The sequence below is a fragment of the Pleurodeles waltl genome, chromosome 3_1 (genome assembly GCF_031143425.1).
Source record: "Pleurodeles waltl isolate 20211129_DDA chromosome 3_1, aPleWal1.hap1.20221129, whole genome shotgun sequence".
Classification (NCBI taxonomy): Eukaryota; Metazoa; Chordata; class Amphibia; order Caudata; family Salamandridae; genus Pleurodeles; species Pleurodeles waltl.
Window position 1 is genome coordinate 1,690,995,133 of NC_090440.1, and position 27,226 is coordinate 1,691,022,358.

At 44.7% G+C, this 27,226-nt stretch overlaps 1 protein-coding gene across 1 annotated transcript in view; it reads right to left on the bottom strand.

Annotated features, from left to right (window-relative positions):
- Positions 1-27,226, bottom strand: part of MCM3AP (minichromosome maintenance complex component 3 associated protein) — a 619,735-nt gene that overhangs the window by 23,866 nt on the left and 568,643 nt on the right. The window contains exon 28 of the mRNA XM_069225490.1: positions 7,624-7,768. Coding sequence (XP_069081591.1) covers positions 7,624-7,768 — 145 coding nt within the window. The remainder of the gene's footprint in view (positions 1-7,623; positions 7,769-27,226) is intronic.

Sequence of the window (27,226 nt, forward strand, 5' to 3'; positions counted from 1 at the left end):
CTTTCAGGGCCAGGCAACCTGCAGCACGAGCAGGTTGATGTGCTGAGCTAGCCCTCCTGAAGAGGCCTCTGTTCTCCAAATACACCACAAGCCTCCCCAAGGTGCGTCTGTCACAACTGTGGCTGCTGGTGGAGTGTAAAAGAACATAACTTGCGTAAGGTTCTGCTCTACCAACCACCACAGCAAGTCTGTTGCAGTGTCCTGGGAAATTCCGATGGTGTCCAACAGATTGCCCTGTGTTGGAGTTCCACAAATGGACATACCACTGGAGAGCCTTAATGTGCCAGCATGAACAAGTGACTATATCCAAAAATCCCTGGATTCTCTGAGGAAGGAATGGTCTCAAAAGATGTTGTATCCAATACTGCCTTCTCTGGACAGGAGAGCACTTTTGGTGCGACTTGGGCAGGTTGATGTTTAAGTATAAGTCTAACAGAAGGAATGCTGGGGCAAGCCAGCCTTGAACAGCCAATAGTCGAGGCACAGGAACACGGAGATCCCCAACCTGCACAGATGTGCTGCAACTAGAGTCATCACCATCGTAAAGACCCAGGGAGCTGATATTAGACTGGATGGGAGGACTGCAAACTAGCAGTAGAACACTCTACCAGGAATTGCAGGTACCTCCAGTGCAACTGCAAAATCGGTATGTGAAAAAAATACGTCCTGCAAGTCTTGGGACATCATCCAGTAGTCTGCATCAACTGCCAAAAGTACATGAGCCAGGGACAGCATCTTGAACATTCCTTTGGAAAAACAAAATTGCAAGACCATAAGGCCCAGGATTGGACACAGATGACCGTCCTTGTGAACCTGGAAATAGAGAGTAGCACCTGAGGCAGATTTCCTGCTCTGAGATCAACTCCACTGTTGTTTTCTACAATATGGCGGCTACCACCTACTGCAGGATTTAAATGTGATCATCTAACTGAAACAACTAGTTGGGAGGATCTGATGCGGTGCATGTTTTAAGAGAAGAGTATACTCCTTTCTATGGTTCGCAAGACCTACTGGTCTAATGTAATGGGCTTTCAGGCCTGCAGGAAAGATGACACCCTCCCACCAACTGACCTTGTGTGTTCTTGTAAGGAGAAACTAAAATGACTTTCCATGTGGTGCAAGGAGGACAAGGAGGAAGATGAATGCTGGGCCTGCTGGCCTTTTCCTTTGCCTCTGCTTCTATACTGTTACAGAAATTGATTAAGAAGCTGAACTTGGCTGGGAGGGCAGACTCTGGCTGAAGGCAAACACATTTCAAAAGCCCCAAAACTTCCTGAACTGCCTGTAGTCTTGGGCTGGGGATACCAATATCAGTGGCCAGGCAATAGACCTTCAACTCTTGAATCTCACCAGGGCCTCATTGAATGGAAGTAGTGGTTCTGATGCCATAGAAGCAGGCTCTAACACCTCTTAAGTATGTCAGACCTAGCTTCCACTGCAGGTATGGGTATCTCTAACACATTTTGAGTCAATCATCAGGTATACTCCCTCTCCGTTTGTGGCAGTGTGTCAAGACCACTAGTTTTCTGTAACGTAGTTTGCTGTATTTGAAGATGCAGGAGGCAGCAAGCTGGTCACTTTGCTGCTGTCTTTGTCAGCATGTGGAATCACCTCTAGCTTTTGGATGTGGTCTGAATCTGAACCAAAGATATCATCCAGGATTGCCAATATTGTCGGCATGGCATAGATGAAGGTTGGGATTCCTGCCTATAACTGGCTTGTTCAGCCTGTCTTTAAGGGAACTTCCTAGATCGCATCAGAATGGCCTTGGTTTAAGAGGCTGTTGCTGTGGAGGGACTGCCCTTGGTAACTCCAGAACAGGTAGGGGTAACAGTACCACTGGTGTGACATGGTGCAGGTCCAGACAGCACCTAAGGGGTGCCTTGGGAGAGGCCCTGGGGTCAAACTAAGCCAAGGGCTAACTTGCTGGGGGGGGGGGGGGGGGGGGGGGAGGGTCCGAAACAGAGCCCCAACAGTTCCATTAGGCCAGGAGGTGCACCAGAAACAACTGCTGTTTTACTAAAAAAACACTATCAAGATGTGTAGTAACTGTGTTGGAGACTCCGAAAAGATACTAGAGCCAGCTCCAGCAGGTTTCTGGTGGTTTATCTTCCCCCTAACAACCTCCCCCATCTGCCACCTCCTTCCCCCATTTTTCTGTGTGCAAAAAAAATTATGCTTAGTTCTTACTACACCTGAAATGTGTAAGAAACTATGAATTATTTTACTTTCTATTAATATGAAACTCCAAGTTTTCTGCTTAAGTAATCTGTTTTTACTTTTTGATATCACAAGACATGAATTACTACGAAAGTAACGTTCTTTTGTATTAGTCAATGTCATTGTTTTGTTCAGGTTTTGACAATGTGAAGGATTAAGTTCCCCCTTGTTTGGTCACAGAGAACAAGTTTGGAGATTGTCTGCCATTATCTGCATTCTAAATTTGCCTTTGAAATGCTTTTAGTGCAAAAAAAAAGTCATCAGTTCTAGGTATCGGAAGTGTTTACCGTCTGCCTCTGGAGACCAAAGACATCTAACTGATAACTATTTGGGAGGCACAGCAGCTCCCCCAATAATAATGTTTTGCAAAAACCAAGACAAAATGAGCCAATGGGCAGTGACCAGACCAAAAGGCTGGCAGCCATTGACAGACCTCTTGGTATTGCCAATAATTATTTTAATTTGTTGGAAACTACCACTAGATCCTCCCAGTCACCTTTCATTTGAGACCACCCATTGTTTAATCATTCCCGTACCAGCTTCAGGTGTAAATGAACATTAGATATAAGATGGATTCAAGATGTGGTCGTTTCTAACAATTTTCTATTTTCAGTGTCAAGAGCCTGGCTTCTAGTAAAAACAAAATCTGCGTTTGTAAAAGTATTATTCTCTTTTGTAATGTTTTTGCTAATGCTGTATTCAAATCTGCTCCCAAGAACATTCTCATCTTCTCAGGAATAGGTGATAACTTTTTCAATATGAATGCGAATCACAGTTGGTTCTGAATACTCTGTTGGCACTGTAAGAATATGCTACCACTGCCGGACATTTTGTAAATATCTGATTTTACCCCAAATGGTACCAATTTGAACTGGTAATAAACTAACATCACAAAAATGAGGTGTGTTCTGGGAACTGTACGCATAAGTAGGTGTCTTTCAGGCTGGTCTGTCGCCAGGAAATCATCCTGCTCAAGAAGTGGGATACTTTTTTGTAAATTTGCTATTTTAGAATCTTTGAATTTCTACACATTTGTTTAGCAATTGTATGTCTAATATTGATCTTAAACTAAAGCCCTGCTTGGTATTTAGGAAGTATACTGTAGGTAGTATACCCCTTGTTTCTTTCATGAATAGGCACCTCTTTGCCTCTTTCATGGGCAGTTTTCTTTACTGCCTGTTAAAGAACATGGATGTCATATTTTTGTATAATTTTGTGTCTTGGATTTCAGTGTAGGAGCGTTCCTTAGAAATATTAAGCAGTAACTTGTTTCTTACATCTAATGCTCATTTGTCTGTTGTTATGGACTACCATGTCATAAGGTATGTCATGAAAAGTATGTCTCTGTGGACTATTTTGTTGCCAATGTCCTGAGCTGTGAAAAGTAGTTTGCTAAGTATTTGCTTTTGGTATAAACGGTTGTCTTACCTGGCATTTCATTGTCTGACATACCCAGTTTAAAAGCCCCTTTTGAAAGTAGAACTCTCATACTTCTAGCTGTTTCAATGGCTCTTTTCATTCTCTTCAAATTTTTGTCAAGTGATAAAACAAATAAGTATTCTTGTGCTAAAGGGATGCCAAATATTTTAGACTGAACCTCCGGTTTGAAATCAGATACACAAAGACAGATGTGCCTTCTGTGAAGAGTACAAAAAAGTAAGTTCTTGCAGTTTCAGCTGAATCCAGATATGATTATAAACATTTATCAGCAATAATTTAGCCTTCTTCTATTACTGTTTTTGCCACCTCTCTGTACTCTTCAGGCTGATGTTTTAACAGGCCTCCAATGTTGATGGGCATATCTGTTAAGTAAGGTATTTGAATTGGAAATTAATCGAGTTGATGCTGCTGTCTCCATCTTTCTCTTTACTGCCTCCAGCCATTTGCTATCTTTATCAGGAAGGGGACCCGAGGAGAAGGTTTTATTAAATCTTTTCATAACCACTATTAAAGAGTCAGATTTTGTGTGTCCTTTAATGTACGTAGGATCTCTTGGTGACTGCTTGTATTTTCTCTCTATGGAAGGTTTTACTGCTGTAGCAGTAGCTGGCTTTAAAATTGCCTTGCTGCTTTGTTGAATTTTTGTTTAGTATAGGTAAGACTGCTCTCTGTTTGAACAGTACACAAACAAAACTGGAATCCTGGGTATTCTTACTCCAACTGAACTCCAGAGGACTTTGCAGGCCTTTTAATTACACCCGTATACACTGCTAGATGAGTTTAAAGAGTTTCTCTCAACAAATATAATTCCAATTTCCACTGATGTGAACCTGTTTCTCTATCTCACCAAGTTGTATCGTTCTGGCTCTGATGTTGAGAATCATCGTTTGTACTGCTTGCAAATCTGTCACCTATTCTATGAACTATTCATCCTCACCTCCAAATTTTAATTTGATGGTTCGAGCAAGAGGCTGCTCTAAATCTCCATCATTATTTATGGACAAGGTTCTCTGGTCTACTGCATCATATTATCAAATGAATACTTTTTTCATTAAGATAACTATCACTGCTTCTAGATATGTTCTCTAATTGTTGATGTCAAAAGCTTAGGATACATTTTCAGCTTTGACTTAATTAGATTCCTTTTTGGTTAATGGCCTACAATGGTTTCTTCACCTCACCACCCTTTGCAATCGCTTGTTTTGGGCTCTTTGATGAGGAAGACATTTTTCAAATCTCATTGTGCATCAAGGTCCGTCTGACCTGTTTTGTGCTATCCATGCTATTGTCTTGTGGCTTAAACCTAGAAGGATCTTTACCTTCCACTGGGGAATGTTTTCACATTGAGAGGTTTTAATTTGGTGCTAGTTTTTTTGTCTCCAATAGACCACCACTCTAAGATGTTGAGGGCCTAGAGTCTTTTGTGTATTTGTGTTTAACTTTGGTTTTACCTTTGGGGCTGATAACTTCCATATTTTAGGTGTCATTCTCTTTCACATTAGAGTGGTAACTCTGTTCTTCCTATTTTCTGCTGCCTTTAAAAGCTCACTCTTAGAAAACCCAATTTTGGTCTATGATGGTTTTTGTTTTTTATATTTGGAAACCCGATTTGACATTTCCACCTTTGCTAATGTGCTTGTCTCAGTTTCCTTCTATTCTTCGGTATTTGTTCTTTAAAAATGTACATGTAATTCGACTTTCTGAGTTGTGAACCTTTCATAGATAGAGGCTCGGGCCTTCCAAGCTAATTTTAGGTGAAAATTGGGCAGATATGAACAGAGTGTCCTTCATCATTATTTTCAAAATGGTGTTAAGGAAACCCAAAGGTAAGAAGCCCCCAAACAGTCATTTATTGAACAGGTTGAAGGGCAGAGGAAAAACTTGACTTGCTGAAGTTGCAAACCTACTTCGATGCCCATCTTTAGTGTTGTAGCTTTTATTCAATTTGTTTTAAACTTTAACATAGCTTCTTGGTGAAAACACTGCAGCTTTTCCTGCTACAGAACGGATCTGAAGAAAAAATAATCTAAAATGGTGGTCACACATTGGGCCACTGCCCGGTTTGCTATTGAAAAGTGTACTGGAGCAGCAGTTGCTTGCCCCAGGCCACCTTCATCACCAAACTGTGTAGGATCACTGACGAATGGGGCTGGCGACACCTGCTCCAGATCACAAAATGTGAGCTAGGGAAGACTGGGACAGCCACATCTGCTACAGCTTCTGATTTGCTACTGCAGACAAGGAACCTAGCCAGCTGTAAGGTTTCCGGGTCCCCTTTGTCCCCTTATTTTTGGAGGATTAAATAGGTCTTGGATAAAAGCAAGGTTTTCCAGAGCTCGGTTTGCAAATATGAACACAGCCAAGGAACATTTGATAGCTGCCCTGCTGAAATGTATAAAAACTGTTTTCAAAAAACATTTTTACATTGTTTGAAAACAGTGGGTAAGATCTGTACAAAAAAACACGTGCCTAAAGCCCCCACTGTTGCAAAACACCCCTAAGGAGAAGGTGTCCATCTAACTCTACAACCACACTATGCCCAGGGGCAAGAAATATATTTTTTCACTCCTACATTGCCCAGCACCGGGGAAGAGATTCGTTTTGCGGACCCCTGCCTTTGCAAATGGGTTGATTTTAGCTATAACTCAAGTTTTGCCCAGGGCCAGGATATTTTGAGCCTCTTCATCTTCCATTGAAGGGGTGGTTCTTTCCTCCTGTTACAAAAATAAAGCTGGTTTTTGGGGACAGAGCAGCAACACCTGCTGTTAGCTCTCCTAGGCATCCTTCAGTTTCATTTCTTAAAGGGGGATTAAGGTTTCCCTAGCTTAAAATGGCAAGGCAAGGTGTGTAGGGGGCAGCAGAGTCCATCACCTTCCCTCAACCCATGGGTAAGGCAGGTGAACATAATATCCCCTGGCCATGGACAAGACAAAGAAGGATACAAACCCCCCCCTACACTTGAAGCAAGGTAGAATTCACAATCTCACCACTACTGTTTGGTAAGGCAGGGGGATCAAATTACTTCCCCCCCCCCACTGGGTAAGTTGGTAGACATGAAATATCACTTCACATCCTTGGGAAAGCAAGAGGGGTTGTGGAGGTGAAACAAAATACCATTGGCAAGGAGGGAGAGCACAAAATAATCCCGCCATTTGCTAAGATACAAGTATGAAATCCTCACTGCAGCACTCTTAGAACTAAGAACAAAATACTGTCCCCTTGGATTAAGAGGAGGATACCCCTCTCCCAGCCTTGAGCAACGCGAGGGGGAGGGGGAAATGGGGGGGGGGGCACATAAACTAGCCAGTCTAGATGGTGGGTTGGTTTACAAAACAAAAATATCCATCCTTGGGCAAGGCAGGTGGTGTATATGTTTCCCCTTTCGGTCCCTCATGAGTGGCTGAGGAGAGAAAAATACTAAACCGCTCTGCCCTTAGACAAGGCGATGTGTATTTAGAGAGCAGATGTGCCAAGACAGTGTTCCCAAGAGAGGGTTGGGGGGGGATTTGTTATTATTATTATTTTATATCGCCAGCATTGCAAGAACCCTTCCTCACCCTGTGGGAATCTATGTGATTCAGGTACTAGGATGGCTGCTGAAGATAGTGCTCACAGGGGTTCTCCAAGACCACCACCACACCTCTTGCAAGATAGCTTTTAATTAATTCTTTATTACATTGGCTCATACGGCAAGTACTGACCAGTTCAAAACTATTTTAAGTGTTGCCCTCTATTGATCTGTGGCTTGGGAAGCAGAAGTGGACTGTATATAAAGTAATAGGTAAGTAGTATGTGGAAGGACAGCAGATAAGACGATACCAGTAAGAGTGCTTTTGCCAATAGGACATACGTGGGCACCCGTTGTGGAGTTACAGGTACTACTTACTACATTCAAAAATCCATAAAGGATTCCGAGACCTGTGGGTACTGTCGGCCACTAGTAAGTAAAAACACCATGCTTACCTGGGATTTAGTGGGTGGTCTTCCCAGAATTTGTATTGCTTCAGGGGTAGACACAATTGTCTGTGGGATGTAGAGAGGAAATGTAGAGACACCAGAGTCTGCTGTCAGGTCTTCGGCCAACCACCGATGTAGTTGATCCTCAAACCTAGAGAAAAATCACAGGCATACTGAGCAGGAATATTCCCATAGACACTTCGAGACAACAGTGTGAAGGAGTGCAGCACAATATGTAGGGAGGAAAGGAGAGGGAGGAAGAGGCGAAAGAAAGTGAGTTTGTCCCTCGAACAAGTGAACAGCCGTAAGCAGTGGATCTCAGTTGAAAATGTGCAGTCCTCAACTTAGTAGGTTGGCCTACACAAGGACACAGATCCCAGAGGATTAGATCCATTCCACATTTTTAAGATAGCTATATTATCCATTTATTAGCAACTGATCTAAATGATCTTATGTACATAATCAATGATTATCTTGAAAAGGTGGCATGGATCTGTCCCTCCTGGATCTGCATTCAACATCCCTGGTCAATGTTATTTAAGTCAGACTCCCTCCTGCAACGCCACAACCTCCACCACCAGGTCAACCAGTAATGTTCATGAACACCCAAGACCATCATGAGAAAATACTAAAATAATCTGCAGATCTCTGCAGGAGCAGAATACAACTACACATCATAGAAAAAAAAGATAATTTATCCTAGAGGTGGCAACTTAAGACTCATTTCATAAATGTGCAAACTTATGTTTAAAACAACTTAACAATTGCGTATACTATTAATGGAACAGCACATGTGCTTCCTATCAGGCAGGTGTACTTAGAACGAGCATTTTAAGTTTTATTGCACATCACAGGAAAATATGATTTCCAGTGGCATAAAAATATATGATTGGCTTTGTATTGCTGTAACATGAAAAAACTGCAGAACAAAAAAGGATGACAAACAACAATACATTAAAAAAGCCAAACAATGGAAAGAAAATAGCATTGACACAGTAAAGTATTGGTACACCATCTTTGGCACTGAAATGCAATTGTTTTTAGGCCAATATGCATAGGTGATCAGGAACAATTAAGTGAATCACAGTGATATATAGCCAAGGACTGAAGTGGGCTGATCTCCTTCCCTGTTCTATCGGGGTCTGAAGCAAAATATGAATGACAGTTGAGGAGATCAATGGATGAAGAGGGCTAACCTAAAGCCCTTCTGTGTCTGTCTGTATATATACTTAGGTGTTATTGTATTTATGAATTAACTAAGGCTAACAAACAACTAAAGCTGCCACAGAGTCAGACCTAAGAATGGCTACATATGAAGGGAAATACGTACATGCTAAGTAGTGACCACAGAGCCCTAGAATAGGCATTATCCCTGAGCATGGACATCAGTTTACAAAAAGGCATTCCTAGTTGCCCTTAGAAACACAAGGTTAATAACATATTAAGAACGCTGACAGTGTGCAGAATCTAACATAGAAATTTAGTAACATCTTGAAGCCCACTCCATGGAACTGAGAAAAGAGGGGATGGTGTGAAATCTGCATATAGAGTGCTTTCACCAGAACAATAGTTACCAAAGGGAAGTAACTTGTTCTTCTGATGGATACTTCTAAAAGAAGATTCCTCATCTTCTGATCCACATAGAAGGGAGGCACTATCCTCAGCAGAAAGGATTCCTAAGTTAAAACTACCAGTTTGTTTGGAAAGATGGCGGTAAATGGAGATTACACTGACAGTGTAGACAGCTCACACATATGGCATGCAGAAGTAATCGCGATTAGAAATTGTAAGGAAACAGGGGTTCTGCATGTCTAACCCCACCATTTGCACCAATCTTGTTTTCTAGGTACCGGTGTAATGACTCTGGAATGTCCTTAGCCTTGCTAAACAGGATTCCGTACATGTGTGCTGACCCTTAAAATGGTGCATTTTTAATTGGCTTGTCCCCAGTTGGCTTGTCCCCAATTGGCACAGCTTAACGTACCTGTAAGTCCCTAGTTTAGGTACTGGTGATACCAAGGACCTGTAAGCTAAAGTGTCCCCCAGGGACTGTAGCCCTTGTTGTGCCACCCTGAATGGGACACAAAGTAAAACATGGCTCCTAGTCTGCTACTGCATGGAAGGTCAGCTTTAAACTGCTAACTCAACTTTGCCATTTAAGGTAATGGCGAAGCCCAAACCTCCCTTTTTAATATATGTAGGTCATTCATATGGAGGTGTAATGAGGCTTAAGGCTGGTGCTGTATGATAAGAAAAGGAACATGTTCTTTTACATGTTCCAGCTGTAAAAAAATGAAATTGCTGTTTTTACTGTGGAAAGGTTAGTAGTCCTATTGGCAAGGACACAGTTAGGCTGAAACCTCAGCCCTATTGACACCTGAATGGGTCTACTAAAGTTGGTACTGTAAGGAATCAAAATAATCAGTGCATTAAAATGAATTTCATGGTTAAATCGAATAGGTCATTGGTGGGCAAAGTGCAACTTTAGAAGTTGCCACTTTAGTTGCCCACGGTTTCCAGTGCCTGTTTACGTTTGTACTCGAGGTCTGTCCTGCAGCCAGCTTTCTGCCTTCCTGGGAGACGTCTCTTTGCCCCCCTGGGACACATGCCTAACTATTCCGAAAAAAAGATAACAATAGAGGCCTGCACTTGTAGGAGGTGTTACCTCCCCCTTAGGAAGTGACACAGGTTTTCACCCAAATAGCTTCAAAGGCAAAGCTGCCCTTTAAGGACAAACTGGGAATAATTGGGAGAAGGGCTGCTCTATTGTTTAGATAAATAGGCTGGCACTAGGGACAGGGAAGGGGAAGGGGAAGCCAGTTGTCACACCAGTTTTCCAGTGGTGTGTAGCCCCTGTGAAAGCCCCACCTCTGGACGCCAAAAGAGGCTTTCTGCCAAGTTGATACTGCAAGGTATCAAAAGAATCAGTGCATTAAATCCAATGTAATGGTTAAATTGAATGTATTGTCACTGCTGAGCAAGGTGCAACTTCAGAAGTTGCCACTTTGGTTGCCCAAGGTTTCCAGTGCCCGTTTAGTGCTGTACTCGGGGTCTGTCCTGTCCTGGGGAGACTTGCTAACAACTCCAAGGAAAGGACACAGTAAAGGCCTTCCACTTTTGGTAGCATTACCTCTTCCAGGCAGGACGGCACATGGGTGTTAACCTAAAATGGAGTTTCAAAGGCCAGGCCTCCTTCGAAAGACAAATGGGGAACACTTGGGAGATGGGCTCCTCTACTGTTTAAGTAGACAGGCTGGCACTATGGGCAGGGAAGGGGAAGCCAATTGTCAAACCGTTTTTTCAGGGGTGTGTAGACCCCTTGTTAGCCAGACCTTTGGGTTGGTCTAGGGAGCTCTGGGTGCCGAGAGACGGGATCTGCTATCTTAGGAGTGGGCAGAATGGTGCATCTGGTGATCGGTAGATGCCACACTTCCACTTCCCGGGTAGTGGTCATCAGGAGGGAGACAACCTGGGAGCCCATTGGCTACTAACTTTATTCTACCATAAGGGCATTTTCTGAGCATAAAGAGGCACCACTGGCACCCAGAGCTCATATCTCGACTGAACTGTAAGAAGGGCCAACAAAGGACTACCTTGCTGCACCGTGGAACCAGCAAGCAGAAGCTGCACAATTGTGGACTACTTGTGCTGCACCGACTTGCTAGCAAAGAAGAGGGACTGTGCCTGCTGTATCCTGAACAAGGAGAGCCATCTCCAGAGCCCAGCCTACGCCAAGAGACTCCAAGGGCCAGCTCACTGGCCTCCTGTTTACAGCACAGGGACACAATGGCTGAAGAAGACTTCTGTGGCACTTTGGTGGCAAAATAATTTCGAAGTTGCACCCAAGTACGCTTAGCCTGGGAGTGTCATCGTAGTGCAGCTTGGAACTTCAGAGGATGAGTTATCGACCCAGGAAGGATTGGCATGTGACGCAATACTAGGCAACTGGTAGTTCAGTGATGACTGGGCTTCTGCCAGTAACAAGAGGACTTCAACGGATGTCGACTCTGTTTCTAGGACCACCACACTCCCTTTGTGGACAGAGGAGTAGTTGCAGCAAGACCCCTGTCAACTACATTGCATCCACAGCATCCTTAGAGCATCTTCAGCATCCTTCATCCCTTACATCAGGACCACTTCCATAAGAAAGCCCTGCAAAGGATAAAAGTGCCTGGAACGGACTGAAGACTGCTTCACCTGCTGAGGTAACTGTTTCTGAGGACCTTGCTGGTCCCCTCGACTTGCTCTCTGCTGGAGTTGGTCTCCTAAAGTGACTCCAAGTAACCACATTACATGTAGACCACACATTTTAGTGAAAAAGTTTCCACGTTAAATGTAGACCAAATATTTTAGTGAAAAAGTTTCTAAGTGTCAAATCTGTTGAATTTGCCAGTGCTTGTTCATGGCTGAGTGAAATACATTGATTTACTATGCCTTGTAAAGTTTATATCTCCGGAACCCTCCGGTGGATCTTTTTCTTTGTGGTGTGTAAAGATGCAGAAAAATACTGTTAAAAATTAGTGTTGGATTGCTTTGGTGTCTTGCCAATTTCTTCTTCAACTGTTTTGGTGCTGTAAAAATGCTTTATGCTTTTTCCTTTGTGTAAGCTTTGCAGGTCAGAGCCACAGAGACCTAGGGTTGAGCCAAAGGCTTGACAAACCAAACCTAAGGATCATAAAGGGGTTTGTAACAGGGGTGTACACAGTGAGGTCGCACAACCATATTGTACACCCCATTTCATCACAGGAAGACAGTCTTAAGGATGCGTAGCTTCAAAGAACAGCTCCTAATAGGTTCAAATGGTGTGTACATTACGATGGCAAGAACCAAATGAAAAAGTTACTTACCTTCAGTAATGCTCTTTCTGGTGGATACTCTATCGAACTGCAGATTCCTCCCCTTAGAAAGCTCCCAGGCACCAGACTGGATCTGAAAACTTTATCCAGCAGTGCTCATGTGTACCTTTAGGTGGTGCAGTGCAGCTCTGCGTTGACTGCTTGAACTACAGAGCAGAACTGCACATCAGCATCTCTCCCAGATATTGACGTCCACACCCTCAGGTTAGGGACGATTCTGTGGTTTGATACAGTGTGCACCAGAAAGAGTGTTACCAAAGGTACACAACTTGATCTTCTAATGGATACCTCTAACCACATATTCGTCATCTCAGAATGGATATCAAAGCAGTACCTCCCCTAGCGGGAGACCTGAGCAGCGAACTCAGACCAAAGGTTTTGTAGTGCTGAGTGGTTGAAACGTCCTTCCCGCGGGACATGGCTGTCAAGGCAATAGTGCTCCGTGAACATATGCACCGTTAGCCACACTGCTGTCAAGGACTGACACTCCACATGCCAATACAGTGGTAGCCTCTTTTTTCACTCCAGAGAACCTTGCAAATGGCTGCTAGCCCACACAGTAGTCTTCGGTACAATCAATATAAAATGTAAAGACCTTTAGTGGTCTAATTAATGAAGCCTCTCCTCCTCTTTTGAGGGATGAGGTGGGGTCAAAGAAGGCTGGCAGGGTGATGGGTTGCCCAATGTAGCAAGGAGTCACAACCTTTAGGCAAGAATGCAACCTGAGTTATCAGCTCCAGTGTGTCCAGGGAAAAAGGTGGTGTACAATGGTTGCACAGACAGTGCTGGAAGCTCACTGAAATAATCATGATGAGGAAGACAGTTTTTTTTAGTCAGGAGAGGCAGCGAACACCTATACATCAACTTAAAGGGCGTACACATGGGAAACAGTGGCATCACAAATGGTCCAGGGGAACTGTGTGTCAAACCTTTTTAAAGCCTCATCATAACAGCGGATTAAAACAAGGACAGTTAGTCCGGCAAAGCAGAAAGTCTGAAACATCTGACAGATAACCTTTAACAGTGCCCACTGCAAGGCCGTGTTCGGCCAAAGACAAAACATACAAAATAAAATCTAACAGCTTGGCTTGTAAAGGGTTAGTCTAGCGGAGACCACACCTGTTCCACAAATTCTTCCAAGAGCCCGGCATAAATGAACTTTGTGGAAGGAGATGCAGTGGCAAGAATGACATCACCGCTTTATGCAAAAGCTCAAATGAAGTCAACTGCTGCTGCTCAATCTCCAAGCATGGAGGTGTCGATTGTTCAAGTTTTACTGAAGGACCCTGATCTGCTGCTGCAACAGTACATCCTCTCAATGTGGTAAACTGAATGAAGGACTTATGCTCAGACTTTAATCTTCTCACCCAGTCTGGAAGCAATAGTAAAACTTGGGCTTGGCTGTTACTGATGTTTTTCAGAACTCTGGGAAGGGGATGCAAGGGTGGGAAGTCCAATGCTTCATTCCAGCCAAATGCATCTCAGCGAGTGTACTCGAACATGCAAAATCTTTGACACGGCATGTTCTTGAAAGTGGTAAAAATATCTAGCTAGGGTTCTCTCCACTGTCAGAAGTCGTCTTGTGCCACCACTGGAAATAGACACCATTCATGATCTAACAGACACCACTTGCTTTGCTCTATTCCCTGGCATTCGAGGATCCCAAAAGCTGGTTCATGATCAAGAAAATGCCCTGATGCTCCAAACGACTCCGGGGTGAGGATCAGCCCTGCTTGCTGCAATAATATATAGTGGTTGTGTTATCAGTGAGAACGTGCACCAGCCTCCCCTTGAAGGATGGCAGTGAGGTCTTTAGAGCTAAATGAATGGTCTGCAACTTCAACAGTTTGACATGAAGCCTGACTTCCACTGGAGATGAGCCCTCTGATCTCCACCTCCCCTAGACAATCTCACAAGTCAGTGACGTGTCTATCACTCCCGTAAACTCTGGGTGGGGAAGGCAGAGGGGCCTGCTGCTGGACCTACTACATTAGAGGAGCTCAAAATCTGGATGGCATCCAATTGATCACCTTGAAATTGGGCCCACTGAAAGTTCAGATTCAACTGAAGAGCCTGCATATGCCGTCTGGCATAGTTGACAAGCACGATGAAGGAGGTTAAGAGGCTAAAAAACCTCAGAGCCGCTCTCATCAAAATCCAGGACCAAGGCTGAAATATCAGGATCATAGCCTGAATATCCTGAACTCTTTGCAGTATGGGGGAAGTCCTGAACAGCAATGCATCAAATAGAGCTCTGATGAATGTCCGTCTCTGCAAAGGATTCAGGCATTGCTTTGGCTTATTGATCATGAATCCCTGACTGTGGCAGGTACACCTTCAGACATCTTTGAGGTTCGGGAAAACTGGTAACCTCAACTTCCGAAGGTGAGCAGCGACCATCACCATCACTTTTGTGAACACCCCTAAGGAGAACAGGTGAAGCTTTAAGGAGCATGGCAAACTGAAAATGCACCTAGCCTACCTTAAACATCAAATAATGTATGTGCGACTGCAGGGTGAGTATATGAAAATACATGCCCTACAAGTCAAAGAATACCATCCAGACTCATGAGAACAGAGCAGTCAGGATATGGGCCAGCTTAAAGATTCTGAATATGCCCTTCTGCAGGAAGGCCTTCAGCAGTCAAAGGTCCTAAATAAGCAAGAGGTCCTGACCTTTTTTTTTCCACAAAGACATAGCAAGGGCAACAACCTCCTACTCTTTCAGAGTCTGGAACCCTCTCGATGAATAAGTTACTTACCTTCAATAATGCCTTATCTGGTACAGACTATCTAGCAGATACGTTACCTTAGAATATTACCCAGGCGTCAGATTGGATCCAGAAATTTTCGAATAGTACCCCTGCATGCCAGTAGGTGGTGGTGTTCGGTTCCCAGTATGCATTGTTGTCCGTGCGCAGTGCCTATATAGGGGTCACCCAAGCACACTGACGTCCATTTCTTTTTGCGACTTTCAGAAGCGTGGAGCCACAAGGAACACTGACAGAATGGTGTGCGTGTCCAAGGCCCTGAGAAGGAGGAATTTTACACTGTAATCAATTTGCTGAGCTGGGAGGATCAGTAAGACATCTACAGCTAAATAATAGTCTCCACCAGATAATGCATAACTGAAGGTAAGGAACTTGTTCATCTGACAGACTTCTAGCCACAGATTCCATACTTTAGAATAGATACTCAAGCTGTGAATCCCCAGGGGTAGGTCTGCAAAACAGATTTAGACCAGAAAGTGCTGCCGGACCGAATGGGAAGTGTCCATCACTAGAAGACCCGACTGTCTAGGCAGTAGTGCTTAGTAAACATGTGCAGAGATACTTACGTAGCTGCTTGACAGATGCCCCAGGACAGGGACTCCGTGAGCTAACGCAGTGGTCACGGCCTTGGCTCTAGAAGAACGAGACTGCAAGCTCTCAGGTCAATGCATAGCAGATCTTTATGCAGAGCACTACCCATCATGAGAGGGTCCCTTTCTGCATGGCCTTCCTCTTCTTAGTCCCAGCATACCACCACCATCACCATGGTGAACACCTGAGGGACACTGGTAAGGATAAAGGGGGGCACAGTAAAGTGCTCTTGGCCCACCGTGAACCCCAGGTATTGCCTGTGGGCAGGCAGGATGGGAATGTGGAAGTATGCGTTCTGCAATTCTAATGCTACCATCCAGTTTCCTGGGTCCAGGGCAGACAGGACTCGAGCTAATGTGAGATTTTGAACTTTTTCAGGAAGAAGTTGAAAAGGTGCAGGTCTAGAATGGGACAAAGGTCTCCATCCTTCTTGGGCACAAGAAAGTAGCAGGAATAGCAACCACAACCCACTTCTGGTGCTGGAACCCTCTTGATAGTTCCCTTGGGCAAGGGAGACAACGCTTCCTGACAGAGCAAGGAGAGAAAGTCTTCTGATAGCTGGTCGTAAGTGGGTGGCATGGGTGGAGGGGCGTCTACAAAGGGAATGGAGTAGTCCCTTTAGACTATCTATATAACCTACTTGTCTGATGTTATTAAATCCCAGTGGTACAGGTGACGGCATATCCTGTCCCCCACTGGATGCCAGTGTTGTTATGAGGGCACACAAAAGAGGTTTGTGGGATGCAGCTCCCAGAGGGGTGGTGGCCTGGACCGACCTCTGGCAAGCGGCCCCACGTGGTCTGTAGGAACCCTGTCCTTGGCCGCAAAAAAGCAGAGAAGACGGTTGGCCATGGTGACTATGTGGGAACGAATGAGACTGTGAACCCCTTCCGTAGCCACAAAAGATGCGAAAGGTGGACTGGGGATGGCGAATAGCCATGGATATGCCCAATAACCAGGCCATAGTTCTGCTATCCTCAAAGCTCAAGCACTGAGTCCACCTTCTCACCAAAAAGGCAAGAGCCATCAAAGGGCACATCCATTAGCGAATCTTGGATGTCCTCTGAAAAGTCTGTGGTTCTCAGCCAGGCATGGCGCCTAGGGGCCACCTGTCCAACTCCATGTTAGAGTAGGGTATAAGGATGGGGATGCTGTAGCTAGGAGCATCAGTACAGGAGTGAGTGCCAAGGAAGGACGCGGGCTGTGCCGCTCCAGACCCACCACTGGATCCAGGGGACCAACTTGGCGAACCTGCCAATGGGAATCCTATGGGCATCCCTCCTGAACCCATGTTGCCAGAGGATTCTCAAGAGGGTGGAGGGGGTCGGCTGCCCAAATACATGGTGCATGGCCTCATAGAACCCTTAATTGTGCAGGGGTCACTGTGGCTCCAGGAAAGTCAGGGAGGCATGAAGCAGCCCCTGGCACAGGCTCTGTAGAGGACACAGGTCTGGAGAAATGATGCTCCCGCGCCTCATCCAAAAGAAATTGAACGGGTACAGAGAAGTTGAAGACCTCTTCGAAGCCTTCCTTCTGTGGGACTAACCGGACGACTTGGATTGATGCGATGACCGTCGGGTGCTGCTCCACGAGTGGTCTCAGGATCTTCTGAGCAAGCAAGCTCATGAATGTTGCAGGGTTATCCTCAGCACCTTCTGGTGCATGGCTTGACAGCCTTTGCTGATCTTAAAAGTCATGGTCCCGTGCCAAGCACCAAAGACAAACCAAGTGTGGGTCTGTCATAAACATCTGCCTGTGACAGGCACCACATGGCTTGAAAACCATTTGTTTCTTAGGAACATCCCTAGCACACCAGCAGAAGAAATTCTCAAAAATGTGTTGACAAAAAGTCGAGAAAGTCAGTCAAAAGTCTCTTCACAGATAAATGCTGACTGGTACAGGAAGGAAAGAACTGATGTCAGAGCCCTGTGGTGGCACCTTTATAGGCACTGGGCACGCCACTTCTGGTGCAGATGATGCCAATGTGGAGCAAAACAATGCCACATACAGACCGGGGGTGGCTCCTTTGCTATGGCGAAGGATCGTCGCCCCACTCGGCTGAGCCAGAAGCAGAAAAATAAAACAATAGTTTACTAGCATTTTATTTTTCTGCTTCTGGCACAGCCAGCAGTGCAGGGAGGGGCAGTGCAGGGAGGGGCAGTGCTAGGCCACGAGAGGTGGGAGGAGGGGAGAGTGCACCTAAGTGTGCATGTGTGTCTGGCCAGCCATCTGAGGCTGGCCAAACACACTTGCGCACTTAGGTTTCTCCAGCCAAGCTGTGTTTAACAGCCGGGCTGGAGAAACTGCAGAGACCACAGGGCTGTGTCTGAGCAGCAGTCTGAGCCGCTCAGACCAATCCCAGTGCTGCTTTCATGCTAAGTTTAGCATGAAAGCAGCACCCAGATTGCTGGGGAGCCTGTTCTGGTGTCCCAGCAGTAAATACTAGAACACCACAAGAGGGGGGGATGAGCGAGGCGACAGGGACAAAGGCAAGGTAAGTGTGTTTTATTTTTTTATCTTCACCTCGTCTCAGTCAACCCTGCCCCTCTCCTTGAGTTACGTGGTGGCGGCCACTGATACAGGCACACAGGAGTACTGCTCAAAAGTTTACGGATCCAGTCTGACACCTGGGGAATAGTCTAAGTTAAGTTTCTATCCAATAGCACTTCTGTTGATTAACACTTGCACCTCTTGCAAATGAATGGACAGGTGCTCTTCTGAAAGTCTGATCTATGGAGAAGATTTGGCAGGACAAAAAGAAGGGGTAGGACCCATCTGTTGGACCTGATGGATAGCCAACCTGGGAGTAAGTGCTGAATCCTTTCCCACAAAGGATGCGTGTGCACCACCAAGAACTAACTATAGTGGCTTGGTGGCTGTTGACACAGAGGATTGGGTCTAGGAGGGCTAGTGATCCCTGCTGACCTACGTGTTGCCTGCCAGACCCATGTCCCGGGCCTCAAAGGGACTGGGGTGACTTATTGTCTACATGCAAGCTGCCAGGAGTAGCCTTTTCTGAGCTGATGCAGGACCTGCTTGGCAGGGTACAACAAACTCAGGGAGCATGCAGTGGCTCTGTCTTTAGAACACTCCAAGGCAGGAAAGTCTTTTTTAACAAAAAGGCGTGAGCATAGGCAAGAGAGACATGTACATCTACAGAACATTCTATAGCATCCATGTGTGTTGGATAAGCAGCACATTGGTGACAACAGCCTTTCTCAGGCAACAAGTAGTATCTAGGCCAGCAAGAATCATATTTGGTTGCGTCTTGTTCATCATGAATTGTCTGAGACAGTGAAGCCCTAAAGTCTTCTGGGACTGCCAGCACAATGTTGCTGGCCATATCCCAGAGGGCATGTGTGTAGCCACCCAATAAATACATACCACTGACCGATCTTAAAGCCTAACAGGAGAGAACATACATTTAAAAACGCTTAAACACTCTTGGAGTCCCTATCTGGAGGAGTCATGGGGAATGAAATGGGGACCACCTTGCTGGTTGAAGCTTTAACAACTTGGCTTCTCTGCAGCATTATATTTAGAGAGAAAATCAGATTCACTATTAGGCAGTTTGTGACTATTGACCGCCAGCCTAATCCCGGTGGCAGTAACAGGACTTTGACAAAGTGCCTATCAAGGTACTGATGAGGGCCTAGTTAAAAGGGGGGGGGGGGTAAGGGCTCAGATGTAGATGGTGCGCGCTGCAAAATTTCTGCAAGGACATTTTGTTTAGGTCTTAATGAAGGCAGTTGGAAATTCAGGAACATAGCTGTCCGCTGGACCATAAGTTCATTGATGCAGTCTCTTCTATTGATAGGCTGAGTGGCGAGACAAACCTTGCTTCAGGAGAGGCATCAAAGCCCACTGACCTCTTGCAAGTCCAAGTAAATGTTGTCATTTATATAGTGAGAGATGGAAAAAAACACCCCTTCCTCACTATCGTCATCTCCGTTAAGGGGTAAACCGAGTTCAGAGTCCGCAAAAAATATAATGAAGCCTCTGTTGGCACATCCGTCCTGGTGAAGGCACTGGTTCAGAGTCGGGCTGTGTGAAAAGGGGTTGCATTTTTGTAATCTCATAGCACAACATTGGTTGAGATCAGACTGAAGCCAATTAAGCGTCACACATCCGATCTGCCTCAGATTTTCTACCAGCACTGGTGGAAATGGCTCTGACATCAAAGAGAAAAGGCTCAGACGGGTCTTGGAGCCAGAGGGGTCGTCTGTACTGGAGCCAATACGGGCCCAGGGGCGGATCACAAGGGGGCCAGGCAGTGCCGAGGTTGAATCCGCAGCAGGAACCCAGGGCTTAACTGGAGGCTGAAGACATGCCAAAGGGAGCTGGAAACGCATAAAAAAACTGCAGAATGGCCTCCTGGAAGGATTCAACCTGCTGCAGTGACGCCGGTAGTATAGGAAACTCGGGCATACCGGAATCACTAAGGAATTTGGCTCCATGCGTTTGGAGTTTGATTTGGATTTACCAGAGGACTTAGTGAACTCGACCGCCCTCATGAGGGTACATATATCGCACGACTTAGATTTGTGTCCCGAGCCCCCACGCCAGAGGCACTTCATGTGGGTCCATGATTAGCATCTGCTTTCTGCAGTCACCGCATAGTTTTAAGCCTGTCCTTTTGTTTAGGGACTCTTTAAAATCGATTAAGAAATATGGATGGGTTATTTTTGTTAATAAACTTTAGCTAAAATGTTAGCCGCTTGAAACATATGAGCCGTTTGCAGCTTGCGCGGCCATGCAAGTGGGGCACAGGAATAATGTCTCAGAAGTCGGAGGGATTGCCAGTTTTAATGCATAACTTTTAGTGAGGTAATAGTTCTTTTGTTTGATCTTTGCGAGCGGATATTTAAGAAATGAAAGCAGCGTAAGGACTGCGGGGCCATTGCAGTTTCGAGTGGGCTAATTTCCGAAAGAATGACGTGGTCACCGCTCCACCGTTGGCTCGCGGTCCCCAAAAGGGTCCGGTAAGATGTGTTTTATTGCGTCTCCACGGTGGTGACCACCAGTGCCTCTGGATATACGTGCGTGCCAGATAGTATAGACATTTCGAAGCGGGCCAGAAAATAATACTGAGAAACAAATAGACGTATAGCCTTTTCAAGGAACGGTTTCACAGATAAGGTCGTTATGGGAGGAAACATAGGGGCACTTTGATATCTGCAGTCAGCCCCACCAGATAATTAGTGTAGATAATTAGAGGTTATTGTGTTTATTGCTATATTTTTACGTCGCCCTTAAGATAGGGCGGAGGCAGGTGTAAAGGGCTGGCTCGAGCATCTGCAGGTAGATTCCAGTGATGTGTTATTCGGGGCCGTATAGGACATAGGAAAGGGGTGCACGATATGTGAAGGAATAGGGTGCCATGTGAGGCAGCACTTAAGCAGCGTGAAGACTTTCCAAAGGGTTGCACGGCTTATTAAGATACCGCATGTGAGGCCGCACGTAACCAGCATGAAGGCACGGAATGGGGTGTTTAATAATTCTCACCCACGCATGATTCTGAGCACTATCTCTGTTAATTCCCCATTCACTTTTATCATGAAAATGGATGACTGAGCCAGTGAGCACTTGATTAGGCAATAGTGTGTATTTTAGATAGTTTGAGTTACTGAGGTCCAGTATGGTTTAGATTAGATTATATTGTGATTTCAGAAGGAAGAAGATATTGTATAGTGCAATCTGGGATGAGGATGTTATGGCGTTTCCTGAGGAAGACGTACATGCCGAAAACAAGCACTGAAAACAATAAGCCACAAGGAAATTTGAAGGATTCTAGACAATATCTATGAAAATCAAATATAAGGCATTGTCCAGAAATTAAAATGTTTTAAATAAATAATTGATGCTGTGAAATATTTTACAAGGGAAAAATTCTATAAAGCTATAAAACAAGAGATAAAATGTTATATGCAATTTTTATGACAAAAGGTATGAATGAGGTTTGGTTGAATTGATGTAATGGAGGATTTGGTTGAGTTTGTTTTTAACTGGTGTCATTTGTAAATTTGCACCTATGTTATTCTAAAGATGTATTGAGGGGACTTACTAGGTACTATGTTGCTTTTTGCTGTAGATTCATTATTATAAAAAGGTTACAGTACACATAATATCGCTCTACTGCCGTACATTTTGATGTTGTAATATACAAATGATTGTTGGTTGCATGTGGAAAGTTGCCTGAGGGGGGGAGGGTTCAGTATTTTTCTTGATTTTCCCTGGCCCAGGAACTATATTTGAAGCAGGGGATCCCTTTTTTATTGTTATGTTTTAGGAGGGGACATAATTTACTAGCACACTGGATTTAGTTTGGAAGTCGCTTGAATTCCAAAGAAATTAGGAGAAATTAGGGAGTTGGGGTGGTGCTTATATGTGGCTCTGTTCCATAATTCCAGGGCATTATGAAGCAAAAGCAGAGCTGGATGGAGTCATCTACCAGAACAGTTAGAAGTATCCATCAGAATAAGATCCCACTGCAGCGTCGCAAAAGGCACAGGAGCAAACACATATCAGCCCATTGGAAAAATACATCCTCACTGGTGACTTAAAGAGGGAGGGCTCATCGAAAGGCTGACAACTAACATTTTAACGGTGTACATGGCAAGGCTCTGCTAGGCCACATACATGAGAGTTTAGTCTGGAGACTGGTCCGATGGTGTACATACCAGGCCACAAACTACCAAACACTACGAATATGCCAACTGACTGGAGGAGAACCCTGGGCTATCCAAGTAGTATATCCAGAAAGGCCTGTTGTAAATTTGCATAGAACACACCTAATGCCCCATAGGCTGCATAGAATATTCCCTGGCACTCCTGTCATCTGCCCTATGTGTCAAGCTGACCCTGCTGACATCCACCATTTGTTAGGGACCTGTCAAAAATTGCATGCATACTGTGGTTGGGGGGGGGGTCACGGATTGCATAGCCACGATCACCGCTAGACCACGACTCAAGACCACTGAAGTCTGTATGTTATGCATTTACCTGAAGCTCACGAATGTAAGAGCCACTACAAAATTCATCGACCTGGCCCTCATGCTGGCCAGAAGAGCAATCACCATGCAAAGCCAATCTCCCCCACCCCCCAACATTCCATTATACCAACATTTGGTATGGGGACCTGGAATACTGGGCAGGTGTTTAGAGCCAAGCACTATGAGGGGATTAAGCATGCGGGCTGCAAACATACCTACTGTGGAATACTGGGATGCACTTCTACAGTCATCCATAGATATGAGGAAAGACAATGAGCGACCGTCGCAGGTGAGCTTCCTTTATAAGGGGTCTCATGAGCTTCATATTGCCCAGTCTTCCACTTTCTTGCCCCTCGCTTCAACACACACTACTATGTCAGACACAGAGTGCACCCCATACCACTCCCCCATAGTTACCCTCTGACATCTTCTTCAGACATGGCACTGCCTTAGGCAAGTGAAATGCCCTGCATGACTGAAAATAAGTTAAGCTGGAACTTAGTTGGGGTTTAGTGTTTCCTTTATCCACTGCTTTTATTTTACTGCTGTGACATTACTGGAGAGGCAGGAGCTTTGAGGGAGGGCTGAAAATCCAACCACAACAGTAAAAGCAGTGGATGACACATTGTTGAAATTTATAAGCCAAACGCACTGTTATTCCTTGTGATCCCCTATAAATACTGTCAGATATTTGTGGCACACTTGCAAGGGTACCTACAATGTTTTTACTTTACTAAATGCTAATAGATTAAAAAAACAAAACAAAAAAAAAGAATATATCAACTTTATGTACAGATGGTGAGTAAACAAGATGTCATTCACCACTTCAGGCAGATCAAATCAGCTCAGTTTGTTTGGCGAAATCCCCAAGTACAGAGATGAGGTTTTGGAGGTTTGGGTGTGGAACCCTGCCATCTTATAGAGATAACAGATATTTCCATAGAGGTAGATGGAGCGGAGGCAGACAAACTCAGACACGCAAAATACAGACTCTCAGATACCAGTCCAGAGCTACCAGAAATACATAGGCATAGTGTCTCCTGACCTTCATAACCTGGGAAAGTAGCAGCAGAGGCGAAAATGAATAGAGACGGGAGCACATGAAAGGTGTAATGGTCTTCCAGGGATTCTTGAGGCAGAAACACCAGACTGTAAAAAAGTAAATTATAAGCATTCCTGGCAGCAGTGAATTTACCCAAAGCAAGTCCTACAAGGAGAATACAACAAATTATCTGGGTGCATATGCCACTCGTGGTTAGCTAGTCTCTTTTGAGCTTCTCCTCCATACTGTTCAGGGATGGTGCCTTATAGTGGACTATCAAGAAAATCTTCTAAAGGTCTAGCCAGTGCCACCAACTGTGTGGCTCCGCGAACACCTAAAGCGAATGTATATTGCACTGATTTGTTTCAGTACCATATGGTAGTTGTGTTGTCAATCAAAACTTGCACAGGGTTGCCATTTTATGATCGGTACAAAGACACAGGAAGGATAGCAGCTCCAGAAGGCCATGCTATGCCTCTGCTCCAGCAGCTAGCAGGGGCCTCTGATCTCCACCTCTGTCAACACATATGGGCACAGGCTGGGAGAAGGAAAATGTTCTGCCACATGACAGGTTGAAATCCTTCATCCAAGGTTTAAAGTTTCAGGATGCCTCGTCCTACAAACTGATGTTGTCCGAGAGACACGCCCAGTGCTGAGCCCATCTAAGGCAGAGGTTCCAATGTGGAGCTCGCATGTGCCAAGGGGCATCAAGCACAATCAACATACAAAAGGCTAGGAGACCAAGAAGCCTCAGAACACAACTGGCACACAGGACCCAGCCAAAACGTCAATATCACATCTTGAATGTCCTTGACTGATTATGGGAGCAGAAAACATTTGAATGCCATGTACAGAACAGTCAATATGAAAGGAATACTCTGCACTTTCCGAAAGGAAAATGTCACTTACCCAGTGTACATCTGTTCGTGGCATTAGTCGCTGCAGATTCACATGTTGTGCATAGTCCGCCGTCTGGTGTTGGGTCGGAGTGTTACAAGTTGTTTTTCTTCGAAGAAGTCTTTTCGAGTCCCGAGACCGAGGGACTCCTCCTCCTTTGTTCCATTGCGCATGGGCGTCGACTCCATGTTAGATTGTTTTCCCCGCAGAGGGTGAGGTAGGAGTTGTGTATGTTAGTAATAGTGCCCATGCAATGGAAAGAATAAGTATGTACCAACTAAGGTTTAAGTAATATATTTACAAATGTACAAATGTTGAAGATAACTTCCAAACGGCTACAGGCTCCCGGGGAGGCGGGTGGGCACATGTGAATCTGCAGCGACTAATGCCACGAACAGATGTACACTGGGTAAGTGACATTTTCCGTTCGGTGGCATGTGTAGCTGCAGATACACATGTTGTGCATAGACTAGTAAGCAGTTATCTCCCCAAAAGCGGTGGTTCAGCCTGTAGGAGTGGAAGTAGTCTGAAATAAAGTTCTTAGTACGGCTTGACCTACTGTGGCTTGTTGTGCGGATAGCACGTCTACACAGTAGTGCTTAGTAAATGTGTGAGGCGTAGACCATGTGGCTGCCTTACATATCTCGTTCATTGGAATGTTTCCTAGGAAGGCCATGGTAGCGCCTTTCTTTTTGGTTGAATGTGCCCTTGGTGTAATGGGCAGTTCTCTCTTTGCTTTAAGGTAGCAGGTTTGGATGCACTTAACTATCCATCTGGCTATACCCTGTTTTGATATTGGGTTTCCTGTATGAGGTTTTTGAAATGCAATAAACAGTTGTTTTGTTTTCCTAATTTCTTTTGTTCTGTCAATGTAGTACATTAGTGCTCTTCTGATGTCTAATGTATGTAGTGCCCTTTCAGCTACTGAGTCTGGCTGTGGGAAGAACACTGGTAGTTCTACCGTTTGATTTAAGTGGAACGGTGAAATAACTTTTGGTAAAAATTTTGGATTGGTTCTTAGGACTACCTTATTTTTGTGTATTTGAATAAAAGGTTCTTGTATAGTAAACGCCTGAATTTCACTTACTCTTCTTAGAGATGTGATGGCAATGAGAAATGCAACCTTCCACGTTAAGAATTGCATTTCGCAAGAGTGCATGGGTTCAAAAGGTGGGCCCATGAGTCTTGTTAAGACGATGTTGAGGTTCCATGAAGGAACAGGTGGTGTTCTTGGTGGTATAATTCTTTTCAGGCCTTCCATAAACACTTTAATGACAGGTATGCAGATATTGCTGCGAGGTGTATCTTTATGGAAGAGAAGGCTAGATTTGATTTTTGTAAATGTAGCAAGTATCCCACTACATCCTTTGGAGATGCATGTAATGGTTTAACTTGATTATTATGGCAGTAGCAAACAAATCTTTTCCATTTGCTTGCATAGCAGTGTCTAGTGGATGGTCTTCTAGCTTGTTTTATGACTTCCATACATTCTTGGGTGAGGTTTAAATGTCCGAATTCTAGGATCTCAGGAGCCAGATTGCTAGATTCAGCGATGCTGGGTTTGGATGCCTGATCTGTTGTTTGTGTTGTGTTAACAGATCTGGTCTGTTGGGCAACCTGACATGGGGTGCTACTGACAGGTCTAGTAGTGTTGTATACCAAGGTTGTCTTGCCCATGTTGGTGCTATTAGTATGAGTTTGAGTTTGAGTTTGTTTTGACTCAATTTGTTTACTAGATATGGAAGGAGAGGGAGAAAAGCATACGCAAATATCCCTGACCAGTTCATCCATAGAGCATTGCCTTGAGACTGCCTGTGTGGGTACCTGGATGCGAAGTTTTGGCATTTTGCGTTCTCCTTTGTTGCAAATAGGTCTATTTGAGGTGTCCCTCAAATTTTGAAGTAAGTGTTTAGAATTTGGGGGTGAATCTCCCATTCGTGGACCTGTTGGTGATCTCGAGAGAGATTGTCTGCTAATTGATTTTGGATCCCTGGAATAAATTGTGCTATTAGGCGAATGTGGTTGTGAATTGCCCATTGCCATATCTTTTGTGCCAGGAGGCACAGCTGTGTCGAGTGTGTTCCCCCCTGTTTGTTTAGATAATACATTGTTCTCATGTTGTCTGTTTTGACAAGAATGTATTTGTGGGTTATGATTGGTTGAAATGCTTTCAACGCTAGGAATACTGCTAACAATTCGAGGTGATTTATATGCAGCTTTGTTTGATGTACGTCCCATTGTCCTTGGATGCTGTGTTGATTGAGGTGTGCTCCCCACCCTGTCATGGAAGCATCTGTTATCACGTATTGTGGCACTGGGTCTTGGAAAGGCCGCCCTTTGTTTAAATTTATACTGTTCCACCATAGAAGCGAGATGTATGTTTGGCGGTCTATCAACACCAGATCTAGAAGGTGACCCTGTGCATGTGACCACTGTGATGCTAGGCACTGTTGTAAGGGC